Genomic DNA, 16,176 nt, shown 5'->3' with positions numbered 1-16,176 from the left:
GGTTTTAATCATATGGTCATACTTGAAGTCGTGGATATTTAGTGACAGCCACAGGTTGTCCAACATTTGGTGCTCTCACTAGCAAAAAGCAAGTGTGTTTGTGTGTCTGACTTATTTGCATGTGCTTCTAATTGCACAATTATTCTTCACAGTACCTGCGCTACAGCCGTCATGACGTTCGATTTCACTAGCAAATTAGGACACTATAAATCAGGGCCTTAGCAGAGAATAAATGAGGAATCCGTGAGCACACCTGCTCATTCTGCATCATTCTTCTACTTATCTGATATTACGTCCAATGAAATGTCCCAAACAAAAAGGAATAGTGCTTGGTCACTTGAGTTATTATAGTTAACTAAGGGTATGTTTACATAACAACAATGTACTAAATACAGACGACAACATTGTCAAAACGATCCCCGTTCACACAGATCTGGGAAAATGACTAAAAAGGCTGTATTATGCATGCCAGACCAGTAGTCGGCGATGTCACTTTGTCAAGAAACACCCCTCGAACACGTAGCCTAATATACATGCGTGACCGTGACATGACATCGCCGTTTTCACAAATTCACGTTTTTGTTGTTTACATGAAGACGGTAAAGGCAAAACCTTGCACTTTGAAACCCGTTTTCAAATGTTCCCGCTTTCAGGCCCCCAAAAACGCCGTAATTGTGTAAATAAACGGCAAAAACGCATAAAAGATTTTCATTTTCATTTGAAAGTGTTGTCGTGTAAACGGCCCCTAAAACCAAAACCATAAAAGCATTTCCGTTACTTGAGATAAACATTAACTGAAAGAAAATATAAAACTTCAACTTATTTTATTTTAGTTTAACTTGATATACTAAAATAAAAATTAATAATAAATAAATGGCTAAATAATAAAAATGCCAAAACCGCAAACAAAATGACTAAAACATAAAATGAAAATGGAAAAATTTAAAACTAAATGAAAATATGATTAAAACTATAATAGTATCTCAGTGACTGACAATAAAATTTATTTGTTGTTCACTTTAGACATAAATGGGCAGAATATTTACATGAATGAATTTGGCAGATGCGACTCGTTCTCTGGGAATCGAACGCATGACGCTAGTGCTATGCTTTATGTTTTAAGATACAGGAATTCATACAGGTTAATTATCTAAATGGGTTTAAGCTACAACGTACGTTTTGAATGATCAACAAAGCAAACCTTCTAAGATTTCCTGTGTGGTCTGTGAGATTTTTAATGTTTTTGAAAGAAGTCTCTTCTGCTCACCAAGGCTGCATTTATTTGATCAAAAATACAGTAAAAACAGTAATATTATTGTGAAATATTATTACAATTTTAAATAACTTTTACAGTAGTGTACATCTCAATAATTAGAGTGATAGTATTCAATCAGACAGCTGCCGGTTTGAACAGCTACAGGAGTCGAGCCGTGACTGAACAAGCCAACACAACCCAAGCATGATCCAGCTCAACCAAACGCTTACAATGTCCTACGCCTAAACCCAGCAGCTGCGAGGTGGCGGGTCCATCAACAGCGATCTGACCCAACCCCAATCAACCCGAGTCGACCCAAGCCAGGGCTCAGGTGAGTCGCAGGCCATTCGACAGCAGGTAAGCTGCCCATCGGCGTTAATAATGCATCAGCATCCTATCATATTCCCCAGCGCTCTCATTGTGAAAGACAGAGGCTGTATTGAAGCGCTTTCATATCTGACTCCACAGAAAGGGCTCAGAACTTGGCTGGACTCGCTGACTCCGGGTCTGCTGGCTCGGCTACACTGCGGCTCTATTCATGGCCGGTCAAAGTCTGTCTGTTCCTTTCAGACGCCATACAAGCACACGGACCCGGTCTGTCACACGTGGGAGGACATGAAGCGACTCGCGCGACGAGGGACTCCAGGTCACAAGGTCAACGACTTTCAGAATGGCAGAACACAAGGGACGATTAGTTCATTCTTTATTGTTTTCAAAACTTCACGGGTCAATGTGTCAAGAACATGTCGAGAACTTCCCTTTTGTCATATTTGTCCCTAAAATCAAAAGAAAGAATTAAGAAACTATATTTTTCTTGCTGAAAATATATATTTTTATATCATTTTCATTAGTGAAGAAAAGTAATAATCCAAGTCTCATTACGAAAAAAATAATAATATCAATGTATTCATACATCATGGTAGAATTTATTTCATGCTTATTATAGTAATTTTATTTAATAAAAGTTCAATATTATTGTATTCCCCTAATGAAAAATATTCCCCTCTAATAAAAATTGATAAATTAATTCAAAAGAGAATTCAATGAGAATCTTGGGTAAAATACGCTGAATTTTCATGAAAGCAATGAAACAGAAAACAAACAACCAAAAAATATATAAATATTATACAACTATATATATATATAATTTATCAAATGTATAATTATAATAAAAATGTCAAATAAAATTTAACTTTTGAAAGCTAACAAAATATCTTTAAAATCCCAATCAAATATCATATAATTCTTTGAATTACAGCACATTACAGAATTTAAACGGGTCGATGGCTTACAAATAAAAGTAAAGTGACTCAAATGAGTCGGGAAATAAACTGGTTCTGGGATTCATGTCAGAGTACATATGAGTCCCACTGAGGGCAGATGAAAACCCAGAGCTATTTAAACTCTTAGATGTTCTCTGAACTGAAGTCTTGCGTCAAACTGTTATCTTCTCAGTTCTCAAACACACACACACAGAGAGAGAGACATACACCCCCCTGCGGGCCCCCAGTGTTTCCTGGGAAGAGAAGGGCCAGACAGAGCCCTGGCAGAATTGGCTCATGGTTGGCTGAGCTCCAAGGTCGCCAGTCGGCTTGGCCCTGGTTTGCAGCAGTCGGAGCCGCAGAGCAGAAGCGGTTCACTAACACACACACAGAACGGTCTGCTCACACACAGGGGAAATGGACGCAGAGGATTTTACATTAAAATGGGGGCAAAATCAAACACACATATATTAGACACACACAAACATTCTATTAATGAACTGAGAAAGAGACATTAATCACTTGTGTGTGATTCAGGACATAGACTGATAAGAATATATGACAAGTATATCACAAGTGAACCTTGCATATCAATAATGAGAGTCAAAATAAAGGCCTTAGTGACATCAGCCAAAAAAAGAAAGTTGGCAACCCATTAGATTTGGATGAAATTCAAAACATTTTGGGATGAGATTATGATTTTTCTCTTTAGAATTACATGTACTGATAAATTGTTCGAAAAAGGACCAGAATTATAATTTGGGGTCAGTAAGACTTTTTTTATTTATTTTTTTATTTAAAGAAATGTTTTTAGCAAGGATGCACAACTGTTTTCAACATTGATAATAATTAGAAATGTTTGTTGAGCATCCAATCATCATATTAGAGTGATTTCTGAAGGATCATGTGACACTGAAGACTGGAGTAATGATGCTGAAAATACAGCTTTGCTCACAGGAATAAATCACATTTTAATATATATTCACATAGAAAACAGTTATTTTAAATTATAATAATCTATCACAATATTCTTGTTTTCACTGTATTTTTGATCAAATAAATGCAGCTTTGGTGAGCAGAAGAGACTCCATTCAAAAGCAAAATAAAAAAGTCAGTTCAGCTTTTAAATGCATTAGAAAACAGAAAAATCTGCAAAAACCTAATTGAGAAAGCAGTCTTTTTCATGACTAGTTAAGTGTCATATCTTAGTATTTCAAAATGCATCCAAAAGCCTTTATAAAAGCATGTGTGTGTGTGTGTTGTCGCCCTCCCTCACAGGAGCCACGGTGTCTCTGTCTTATCACCACGCAACACACACACCAGCGCACTGGCCAAACAACAAATTCCACCGCCTCTGTCACTCCGTCCACGTCACACACGGCTGTCGCAGCTCCTATTCAACACTAAAGAGAGAGAGAAAGAGAGAAAGGAGAGACAGAAAGAAAAAGGAGAGACAGAAAGAGGTAGAGCTCTGGGCAGACAGGCAGTCTGGCCCTTCACGCTTCCTTTGTGTGTGTGTTTGTGGTGGAATAAGGGCCGTCTGTACCAGGACCGAGGGTACGGAACATCCCTCAAGCGCACAGTTGCTCTCTTGGGACTCTGATTCTGATAAGTGTTGCCTACTGCATGCTTGAGTGTGTGTGTGTGTACGAGTCTGGATGTCTAGACGAGAATTTTTCATTCCCAGTCCTGGGGACGCCCAGGACACAACCACACACACACACACACGGAGAACGTATGAACAGAAATGCAAAAGCACGCCAATAAACTACTAGAGAAAACCTAGTAGAAATTAGAGATGCAAGACTATATGCAATATTAAAATCACTAGTCCGTGTGTTGCATAAATAAACTAGCTCAATATGTATTTATGTACATATACACATACATGTGTACATAATACACACATACACACACACACACAAACACACATATATTTATACACATATGTAAGCTTTAAATATGTATGTGTAAATATACATATATTTACACATATAGGGTGCTATAGTCATATTTATACATATAGGGTGCTATATATATATATATATATATATATAATATATGTATAAAGTCCTGAATAATTAGGCTGGTCTTGGACTCATACAACCATAATCAGGCATGTTTTTGGGGATATTTACACACATCCTTGGATTTAATAACAGATTGAAACATGAACAGACTACACGGGTCTCGAAACATGTTTATAAATGTTGGATTATTTGTTGCGTTGTCTTAAAGGGGTCATATAATGCTATTTTTATACAAGTTAATATGAATGTTTAGGGTCTAAATTAAAACTTTGTAATATACTTTTATTAAAAATTCTCATTAGTATTGTAAGAAAACACTCATTTTACCTGGTCAAAAACAGCTGTTTTCAGCACGCCGTTTCAGTGCATATGCCTTTAAATGATAATGAGCTTCGCTGACTCCGCCCCTCTGTTCTGCGGGCGTTTAGACACAACGCACGTGGAGTGTTGCCTTGACAACAGCTGAGGGTATAATTTGGAGAAAGAATGGCAGTCTCTGAGGACACATCTGTGCAACCGTATCAGTTTGAACCGGAGTCGCACCTGGAATAAGATGACGGCCGCAAAGAAGTTTGACAATTAAGGCTCGAACAGGACGTTTCTGAATGGTTGGTTAACGTAATGTTACTTTGATCTATTTTTGTATGCACTGGCAGGCAGTGGTGGAGGAAGTACTGAATCTCAGTACTTAAGTAAAAGTACAAATAACCAGAGACATATTTACTTTAGTGGAAGTAGAAGTACCACAATGACAACCCTACTTAAGTAAAAAGTACCTGATTTTAAATGTACTTTAAGTATTAAAAGTAAAAGTACTTGCATAACAATTTTTTCTCTTAATGTCTATATTCTAATGATTAATAAAACAGTTCATCCTAACTCATTCAACCTAATAATCCTATAATGATGGAAAAGCCGTTATTTTTTAAGTTTTTGTCACCATTTCTGAACAAGCTTGCAATTAGGCAATATATACATCAAGCTTAATTTGACGGCGTTTGGCTGTAAACGCGATTAATTTATGGTGTAATTCTGAACCTCTTGGCTTGCCATACTAATCCTACCCAAACGTATAATAGGCTACACACCCACACCACTACTGAACCTACCCATGCGTATCCTATGCACGTAAAAACAAATTTCCGTGTATAAATTGCACGATAAACACACTGCGTGCTATAGAGACGCATTTAGTGTGACCGGGTTGATATATCTATATGGCAACCAAACTTCACTGGTGAGACAAACGTGCGATGAACGGACGGTCAGGATGACGTTTTGGCAGGGGAAAACTGATCAGAAAATGTAACGAAAATGTAACAGAACGTGTAGAAATGTAGTGGAGTAGAAAGTATAATAATTGCTGCAAAATGTAACAAAGTAAAAGTAATAAGTATGCACTATTGATTCTACTTAAGTAAAGTAAAGATATGTGAAAAATGTACTTAAGTAAAGTAGCGAAGTATTTGTACTTCGTTACATTCCACCACTGCTGGCAGGGTAGAGTTGTGAGATACGAACGCTGTGTGTTTACTGATGTATACGTTAGTTCATTGACAGATTGACGTTACAACTAATGGTCATGAAAAACTTTTTTTTCACGATTTGCAAAGATTAATATAAAGGTTAATAAAACTTTACACTCACTTCTTCTGGAGGTTCAGCAGGGACACGAATAGTTGCTACCAATTCTTTTTTCAGGAGCAGCTTCTTAGCAAAACCAGCTTTATACTGACCCTCGTTTATAAAGCAGTCTGGTGAGAAATGATTTGCGAATCGCACAAACATGAAAGCATTGACGTTGCTCGTGGGGACTGTGTTCGTTATTACACCCAAGAACAGAACACCACAATCGCTTAGACACCATTCTGCTCCAGCGTATCAACAATGACGGACTATGATGACAGCTCGCTCAGGGCGGGTCTGAGTTGAAACGCTGCTGTCAATCAACAATCGTGGGAGGGGCGTGCGAGCTTGTGACGTCACACGGTCAGACGGCTCGATTTGAGACAGGGGAAAACATATAAGGAGATTAAAACAAAAACACTGGATGGATTTTTATCATTATATGATGGTTGTGTACAGGCACTGCCAACACACATTTCAGTACAATCAACTTGTAAAAGTGCATGTATCATTATATGACCCCTTTAAAAACACAACAATCAAGGATGAAAGCTCAAAAAAGGCCAAAGCCACCCATCTGAATGTGATGTTTCTCAGATGTGATGTTTCTCAGCAGGTTTTATTGTGCAAGCTGTTGCTAAATACATTTTTTTTTTTAAATCTAGGTAAACTAGTTAACCTCACTAAACCGTTAATAGACAACAAATGTGGTCTGTCTGGTTTACAAAGCAGCTTATTATAAGTTGCACATTGTATACCGTCACATAACGGCCTGCCCAACTTGTTGCTAAAGTCTCAAACAAAACTTTTAAATAACATTCAAAGATTCAGTTACAAGAACGTCTTCCCCATAATGGTTTTTCACACTGAGAACGATTTGCAATGACCAGACAATATACATCAGCCCATGCATGAAGGTCTCAGAAGCAGCAGGACGCTGAACGATTCCTATCGGCCCTCAAACTCATTCGTCTGGCCATTAACATGATGGATGTTGTCTGTGATATCTGAAACACTGAACATGTGATAGAACACGCAATTAAACGGCGGATGAACGGCACATACCGGCCACTTTTTCCCTGATTTAGGGGGATCAGAGGGGATTGTGGGTGAGGATAAGAAGGTAACGAGACACGAGCTGGAGATTTATTCCAGTCTTTTAGCCCGTATATCAGAGACAGATATGTGTGATTTCCTGTTCTTCTGGAGATGTCATTACCCGCATGTGTTATAAAGTGTAATGGATGGCCCCGGAGGAGTCGTTTGTGATAATGAAGATGAGGCCTGACCCGCTCTCAAACATGATTGCTCGCGTGTTCAGACACCCGCCGCTCACTCTCATTCTTGCTGCGTATCAGATAAAGGACAGCTTCATTTACCTGCTACATGCAGGTACAAAATGATCAATCGCCAAATGCTAAAGAACAAAAAACTTTAGTTTAAAGTTTACCAAAGAAATTCAGCTAGAGTTATAAATATAAATACACATTTGGCATCACCGATACCAAAACTGCTACTGATGTCTCTGTGAAATTGACATTTTTCTCAATTTTAGCCAATAATTATAGGCATTCTGAATTACAGTATAATTGAAAGCTAACATTTATACTTAAGCTAAACTTATACCGTAACTTAGCGTCTAACTCAAACACTGGCCAGTGAAATCGAACAATTAATTAGCCAATGGCTAATGATAGACATTTATTAGTTGCCTAGCATTAAAATGTATTCGCATATGCGAGTGATTTACTGTAGAGGGTTTCTTCTTAATGCTACAAATGTTTTTCAGTCAAGAGCAGTGAGTGTCTTTTGTTCTTTGATTAACATTAATGACAGACATCACAGCAGCAGGTTTATTAGGCTTCTGTCACTTTAAGATGACGCGGATCTGACGACGCACATCCTATTTTCTCACATCTCTTCACGTACATTTAAGACTTCATTTATCTAATTTAATTGTGCTTGCGTGTATACTCGACAAAACAGGCATTTTGGCATAATTCTGTGTGCTTTTGTCCATTCAAGCGCTGTCTGAAGCGGCTTTCTGTGCGCAGGAGTGTGTGTGTGTGTGTGTCACACAGACAGGAGATTCACAGACGTGTGCCTGTAGTAACGTACTGCCTTCTCTTTTGTGTCTTATCGCGCGTAAATGGTTTAAAAGCATTTGCTTGAATAAGACAAGAGTGTGATCATGTATTGTAACGCTAGCCAAAGGATGACGGGAAAAAAACAGATACTGCGTTAATTGCGTTAAAAAGAATTTACACGTTAAACTGGAAAAAATAATAGCGTGCGTTAACGTGTTAATTTTGACAGCACTGATATATAAAAAAATAATAATAATAAAATAAAATAAAAAATATATATATAAAAAGAATCTGGAAGTTTTTTAAAATTTATTTAAAAAATATTTTTAGACTTATTCTTTCAATGAATATACACGCATATTTGTTTTCCAGTAGTTAGTAAGTAAATATACTAATTTATTACAATTTAATTGAAAAATATATATTTAAAAAAAATAAATAATAATTAACAGGACTAAAAATACAAAAATTCTACTACTACTGTTTTTGTTTTTTCAAAAAAATACTGCAAAACACATGGTTGTTTAGAAATATTATTCATTTGGACGATTATTTATTTATGAAATGAATAACTATTACCATGGTAACACCTGATGTATGTGTGTGTGCACAGATGGCAGTTGTGTGATACAGTCAGCTGGTGAATTATTCATTCTTAATCCAGTGCATCTTAAAATAATTAGTTTTTCTGTCTCTAGGAGGAAGTGAAATGTCACGATTCTATAATTAGACAGAGACAAATATTTTGTTTTGAAAATAAAACAAATATTAGAGTGAAGAGATCAGATGGGTGGAGAGGTGGAAAGGGCCGATGATGCCAGAAAGAGAGTTCATGTGTTGTTGTGAATGTGTGATTATGTGCATCATCATTACAAATATCTGTGTGCTGCTTACCTTCAGACGGTCTTTAGGGAGGGCCACAGCACCTTTCTTGATGACCTCTTGAACTCTCTCCACTGATAGGTCACTTCCTGCCTGCTCCAGTCGCTGGCTGAAGAATCCAATCACCTGAGACACAAACAGTCAATAGCTGTGTCACTGTGGCTCTTTTTACATACGTCATCAATGACTTGTGCCTCAGAGCGGCAGATGAAACACAATAAACACCGTCATGATATCTTGTGTTCTGATGCTGGTGTTTGGAAACGCAATCATGTGAGACGCTTCTGGGAGGGAATTAAACCGAATCATTTTGATGACAGACTGACTTTTCATGCATTTTTATGCACATTTTTAGAATTTATGCACATCTTGGTATTTCCATCCAGCTTTTTTGATGCGATAGCCCAAAATTCGTTGATGTAAACAACATGGCTAATGCCATGACATCAGTGCAATGCTGTAAATTATGATGTTTGCACAGTGTGTGTGTGTGTGATACAATATCCCAGAATGCAATGTAATGATGAATGAATCAACAGCAATAATCCAACATTACTCATCGCAGTGTCAAAAGGACTCCCTGGTAGAATAGATATAGTATCTCAATGGGACCTTCCTGGTTAAATAAATACAATTAAAAAGCTAAAACCGTGTCTAACCCAGAAAAAAGCAAACAGAACCCATAATAATCTGAAGACATTTGTACGAAAAAATGTAATATGCAAAATTACTGTACTTATTTCTAGCATGACAACATTTTATTTTTCTTATGCAGCACACAGTATATACTGTGCAATATGCAGTGCACTAGTATTACATTAATTCAGTTTTGGATGAAAGCAATTTTATTCTGCGTGGTGTGTTTAAGGCTGGAGGGGGTCATGCAGCATTAATGCACCAGTGTGAGTGTGTGTTTAAAGAGGGAATTTACTTCCTGACTTCTGTAGGATTACCCCCTGGGCTTCTACTGCACAATATAAAGCAGTAGGTTTAGTGTAAATCTCTTCATCTATATGAATGTTTGCACTGAGGATTTTGAACCATGTGCTAGAGTATCATCTTTAGAGAGTGATACGGACAGCCACGTGAACAACATATCTAAGCAATAGCAAAAGCTCTGTTCCAAAATCTAGTGAGGTGCCAATCTAAGGCAACATATTTAGGCATATAAGCTTTTGCAGTACAATGGTACAGTGATGGTAACATATACCATAGTAGGTCTTTTTTTAGTGTTTTGTTGTTAAAAGTTACCTAGTTTTGACCAAACTCAATGTTTTTACATATAATTATTTATACACATTTAATAATCTTCACAACATGTCAATGTAAAACTCTATACTGGAGTCAACAGCAATCGTGTGAATTGCTGCTCATGAAGAGTGTTTCAAATCAGTCACTTCGGGGTTCAGTTTCAGCTAGGATGGCGTCTGTCGGTGTATACACTAGATCGCTCACTATGGTTTGGATCAGAGCTGGAACACACAGTCAGTGTCTCACCGTGTCAAGGTTCTGCATGATATCCTGGAAAGAGGGATGCGAGCGAAACTGTTCGAACAGTTCTCGCTTATAGAGCAGCGCGTACAGCAGGTTGGGGTTGTGATGGAGGGAATTACTCAAACAGGAGTTTATAATCTCCAACATCATTCTGATCACCTCCTCGATGACATTCAGATCCTGAGCCTGAGGGGAAAAAGAGAAAATGCAGCAAGTAATGACAGAAAAAAAAAAAAAAAAAGTTTACTCTGCATTTTAAGGCAAATGATTTCTGAAGGATCATGTGACACTGAAGACTGGAGTAATGATGCTGAAAATTCAGCTTTGATCACAGGAATAAATTACATTTTAAAGGCACACTGTGGAACTTTTCAACCTTTATAATATATTACCAAAACCCATTGAGATGGTACATCGACTTACAATAGGTTGAATGACACGTCTGCCGTAGCCTGACGGGGTCTGTATCGCTTTTCCTAGCACTATGTAACTTCGGGTTTCGGGTAGGAACCCGAGCACAAAAAGAACTACAAAATTCAACCGCTTTACGGCATACGTCACTTCCCCCACCACCCACAACTTCCTCAGATTCTGACGTGAGAGCTCAACTCGCGTTTGATTGCCGTCTGTATGTTTTCGTCATGGCCGAACCAACAGCTACAAGGAAGAAGGCAAAGGTAATAGGACACTAAAAAATAAGAAAAAGGCATAGTGACAAATGAAAAGCCAGGACGAGGATCACCATTGGTCCAGCGTTCGCTCGCTGGCGTGAGCTACAGGAGGAGGAGGGGTGCCCGACCGATGCTGACGCTTGCCTGCACACAAATGCCGTTTCCAAGGTGACCCAGATAAATCATATAAGCAGTGTAGTAGTTTGATGGTGTTAAGAGTGTAATAAAATGCCCACAGCCCATTGTTCATTTCTACACACAAACACAGCCCGCCACAGTGCAGGGCTCGCACAAATAAAGTCGACTCATGTCAAATGTACATTAAATGTAGTGAACGTTCCCACGACTCAGTGCCCACAAACACTACACACAACATGTCCCACGGTTTCTGTAAAACGAAACCAACACACATAAGTTACAGTCAGCTCAGGCCGACGGTGATTTTAGTGCAGTAAATGTGCCCGGCTCGCCGTCCCGCGCCCACATTCACTGACAGACATGTTAGCACTAAGCCCCACGGGGCTCGCCCCGCTCGCTCTCTCTCAGCAGACTGCTATAAGGGAATCGAGCGCGGCAAGGCTGCAAACACTGCAAGCACACACAATCTAAAGACACGGGAGGCTGACCCACTGTCTATGGGCTGACCGGTTGACTGTTTGTTGACTTTTGCGACAGTGCTGCGGAGCTTGTGGCCTCTAGGGACGCTAGACGTGAAAGTTACAGGTCAAGCGCCACTAGTGGCCAAAAGTTCCGCGGTGTGCCTTTAATATATATTCACATATTTTAAATTGTAATAATATTTCACAATAATACTGTTTTTACTGTATATTTGTTCAAATAAATGTGAGCAGAAGAAAATTTTCAAAACCATTAATAAATCTCGTCAACCATAAACTTTTGAACGGCTTGATCAGTGATAGTGATCCAAACGACACTAATTGTCTCCTGACCTTTGCATCCCTGGTTCAAACGCATGGACTAACATGCGGTCTAGGAAGGTGCCAACAGTGCAGAGAACACCACACTGTGTGTGTGTGTGGGTTAAATGGGTTAACATTTCCCTGTGCTCTGCTGCAGTCTGGGCGGTCACACTTTTTCTGGGTCACACACACACACACACACACACACTTAAAGCGGGGGGCAACAGAAATGCATCTTTTCTTCCTTTCTGCAGTCGCATCATATATATTTCATGCATCCAATTGAAGCATGTTTGAAGCGAAGGCTGTATGGATGTATAGAGCGTGTCAGTGTGTGTGTGTGTGTGTGTGTGTGTGGGGGGGGGGCATTTACATCAGCAGCTTGTTCAATGCAAACCAAGAAATCCCCACAAACCTAGATACTGGCTCACTGGCCTTAACCCGTGGTTAAAATTGATGTTAAGACAGGTATAATTGCATTACAAAACTATAAAGCATTATATCTTGAATAAATAATTATAAGAGTTATAGTACTAAGGGACTACTTCAAAGAGTGCAATTCATTATAAAATACACAACATAACATGCCAATATACTGTTTAAACATTTGAGCATGAGCTAGATATTATAATGTATTATAACTGTAGTAGCTGTTGTTTATGAGAACATCTTCACATAAACCATTGCAAGAGATTCTTCTCTTCAGTAACACAATGCATTTGACATTCAAATTCGTTAAAACATTTTTTTTTTTTTTAAGTCTCTGAAGAGCGTTCAGTCAATGACTTTTGACCTCCTCATTTCCTTTTCTCCCACTGTCCTTCCTATACAGAGTCTCTGCCTGCAGCCATCTCGGCTCCTCTTTATGTTATTCATCTATTGCTAATTCTCAAGACTGATGTCAGTTCCGAGCCACAAATCTCTCCGGACAAAAGCAAGTCAATGGAACAGAATGTGCAATCCGGTTTCCATAGGAACGAACACACACACACACACACACACACACACACTTTGTGTGGAAGCTAACAAAAGTGATTTTAGGAGATGACAGCTCGAGAAAGCTCAGAGTGTGTGTAGTGAAACACAAAGCCAGGAATGTACAAAAACACACAGTTTTATGAATTAGCTTCAATGACTGTACGACAAACAACCACAGCATCGTTTACAACACTGCAAACATAATTCAACTCCTGGAAGAGAAGGAGAGAGAGGAGAGAGAGAGAGAGAGAGAGAGAGAGAGAGAGAGAGAGAGAGAGAGAGAGAGAGAGAGAGAGAGAGAGAGGAGAGAGAGAGAGAGAGAGAGAGAGAGAGAGAGAGAGAGAGAGAGAGAGAGAGAGAGAGAAGAGAGAAATAGAAAGAAAATAAAAAACAAAGAAATAATAAAATAAGATAAAAAGGAAAATAAAAAAGAAAGTAAGGTAAATAAAAATAAAATCAAACAGAAGAAAAGAAAAGATAGAAAAAAGAAATAAAAAGGAAAATATAAAAAGAAAAAAGGATAAGAGGAAAAATAAAATAAGTAAGAAAAATACAATAAAATAAATCAAATTAAAATAAAACAAAGAAAAGAAACTCATCCTGCAGTGATTTTGCTCCAGATATGAATGTTTCTTCAGTTGGAGGAGAGGAGAGTTCAGTTGAGGAGAGTTTGCTGCTTCTTTAGGAAGTGATCAGACTGACTCGCATGACAGTAGGAAGGTCACATGACAATAACAACATGGCGGATGTAGTACATCCGAATTTCATTCATACTACTACCCATTTTATTACTATTTAGAACATATTTTTTTAACGGTCGTGAAGTAAGTTCAAATTCAAATGTAGTAGCTACTCAGACAAAACGTGATTTTGGATCTCACTCAAAGAGCCAGAGACATACGTGTGTAAAGCGCTCAGTCCTGCTGACCTCAGAACGAATCAGTCTCACAGTGGCACCAGTGCCAGAAGAACAAGGGCTTTACTGGAAAGACAGCAGGTTTTGGAAAGGCCTTTGTGATTACTGCAGTTTGTGTTCTGCTTGAGACTCACGCCGATATTTCCTCTGGAAACGCACACACAAACACACGTGCACACGAGTAAGCCGCCTTCAGTGTCCCCATACGGCACCATCTGTTAATACCTGAACCGTGGCGACAGAAAAAACACCATACTTGATGTCAGGACACGTATAAAGGCGACATCTGACACCAACGCATGATGCAAGAGCCTGAGAAGATGTAAACTTCATTGACCCCAATGTTGGATTTAAAGCTGGAAAGTGTCATTTAGGCGCCTCTAGTGGCAGCAAACAGAACTGCAGAAATAATGACTGATTTCAAACAGGTTTTCGTGAAAAACGTGCATTAAGTACAGAGCCCTTGCAATATTTCTGACCCTAAAATTAGGGATGTGTTGAAGTTCATCAAACAGAATGACCAAATTAAAATACATAAACAGAAAAAATAGTCGAATATTTAATGCTTTCATTATTTCTTATATCCCTTTCTATTCTAGATTCTACCATTTTGGACAATGTTTGAACTTTTGTATTCATAGCACTTCTCGAGATATTGCCTCCTGAAGATGAATCGCATGCTGTATTCCTCATTTGTAAGTCACTTTGGATAAAAGCATCTGCTAAATGAATAAATGTAAATGTAAAGTGATAGTTCACAAAAAAAATAAAGAAAAACAAAGGAAAATTCTGTAATTAACTACTCACCCTCATGTCGTTCCAAACTTGTACGACTGGTTAATCTTCTAAACACAAATTATGATATTTTTTAATCAAACCTGGGAGGTTTCTGTTCCTCCACTGAAAATCCATGCAATTTAAAAGATCCAAAAAGATCATTACGGCATTGCGAAACTAATCTATGCTGTTTAATATAAGTCTTGTGAAGCGATATGATCGATTTAAATGATGAACAGATTTAATTGAGGCTTTTATTCACGTATAGCTTGTGCTTCTGTATATGCATGCGTGTTGATCAATGTTTAGATGCAAATAAAATCTTAATCAAATCTGTTCATCACATAAAGTCTCTTCACAAGACTTGAATTAAACCGCTTGATTCATATGAATTTGTTTTATGACGCTTTTATGATCTTTTTGAATCTTCAAAGTTTTGGTTAGATGGACTTCCAATGGAGGGACAGAAATCTCTCTGGATTAATGTAAAATATCATAATTTGTATTATGGTTTGGAACGACATGAGGTGAATAAACAATGACAGATTTTTATCTTTTCGTTTTCGGGTAATAATCATTTTTGGCTAATCCGTTCAGGTTTATTTCTACAGTGCGGATGTCGAGTTTGCAGCAGTTGTGCTGATGACATAAGCCCAGCCGAAGCCCTCCGCTCTGGGTCGGGTTCCTCACACCTTCCCCTTCCCACCAGACAGAGGAAATTCCTGCCTTCCGTTCCCATGACGACCCCCTACACGTCGGAAAAGATCTGCGGACGCAGCAGTCGGGAATATTAACGGGGTGGGAGACTGTCGCCCCTGTTATTAACCAAATTTAAGTAGATACTTATGAAACAAACGTGCAGGACGGGATCAGACCAAACCTGGAGATTCTCGTCTAGACCTGCGGTTCTCAACAAACAGGTCAAAGGTCCGTTCAAACTGGTGAACAATACTGGTCTGGTACTTGATGTTCGAAGTGAAATGTAAATGTAAAGCAAAAGCAGTTGAGAAGGACGTCTGGGAAACCAGATCAAACTACAACCTAGAAAGAAGCTGGAGGTGTCTAGACAGAAACAGGGAGTGATAATTAGACGAGAAGAACGTAGGAGTGAATTAGGGATGAGAGCGATATGCTCTACAGTACAGACTAATGAGATTACACACACACACAGAGAGAGAGAGAGAGAGAGAGAGAGAGAGAGAGAGAGAGAGAGAGAGAGAGAGGAGAGAGGAGAGAGAGAGAGAGAGAGAGAGAGAGAGAAGAGAGAGAGAGAGAGAG

General features: G+C 38.6%; 2 protein-coding genes across 2 annotated transcripts in view; both read right to left on the bottom strand.

The window, feature by feature from the left end:
* atp8b1 (ATPase phospholipid transporting 8B1) overlaps positions 1 to 16,176 on the bottom strand; it is a 139,956-nt gene that overhangs the window by 20,076 nt on the left and 103,704 nt on the right. The window lies entirely within an intron of this gene.
* dym (dymeclin) overlaps positions 1 to 16,176 on the bottom strand; it is a 78,977-nt gene that overhangs the window by 6,549 nt on the left and 56,252 nt on the right. Inside the window, exons 15-16 of the mRNA XM_056266132.1 lie at positions 10,640 to 10,822; positions 9,155 to 9,268 (exon numbers count right to left, since the gene is read on the bottom strand). Coding sequence (XP_056122107.1) covers positions 9,155 to 9,268; positions 10,640 to 10,822 — 297 coding nt within the window. The remainder of the gene's footprint in view (positions 1 to 9,154; positions 9,269 to 10,639; positions 10,823 to 16,176) is intronic.

This window comes from Rhinichthys klamathensis, unplaced genomic scaffold, assembly GCF_029890125.1.
Source record: "Rhinichthys klamathensis goyatoka isolate OS25496 unplaced genomic scaffold, OSU_Roscu_1.1 h1tg000245l_1, whole genome shotgun sequence".
Classification (NCBI taxonomy): Eukaryota; Metazoa; Chordata; class Actinopteri; order Cypriniformes; family Leuciscidae; genus Rhinichthys; species Rhinichthys klamathensis.
This window is presented reverse-complemented; position numbering and strand designations above follow the sequence as displayed.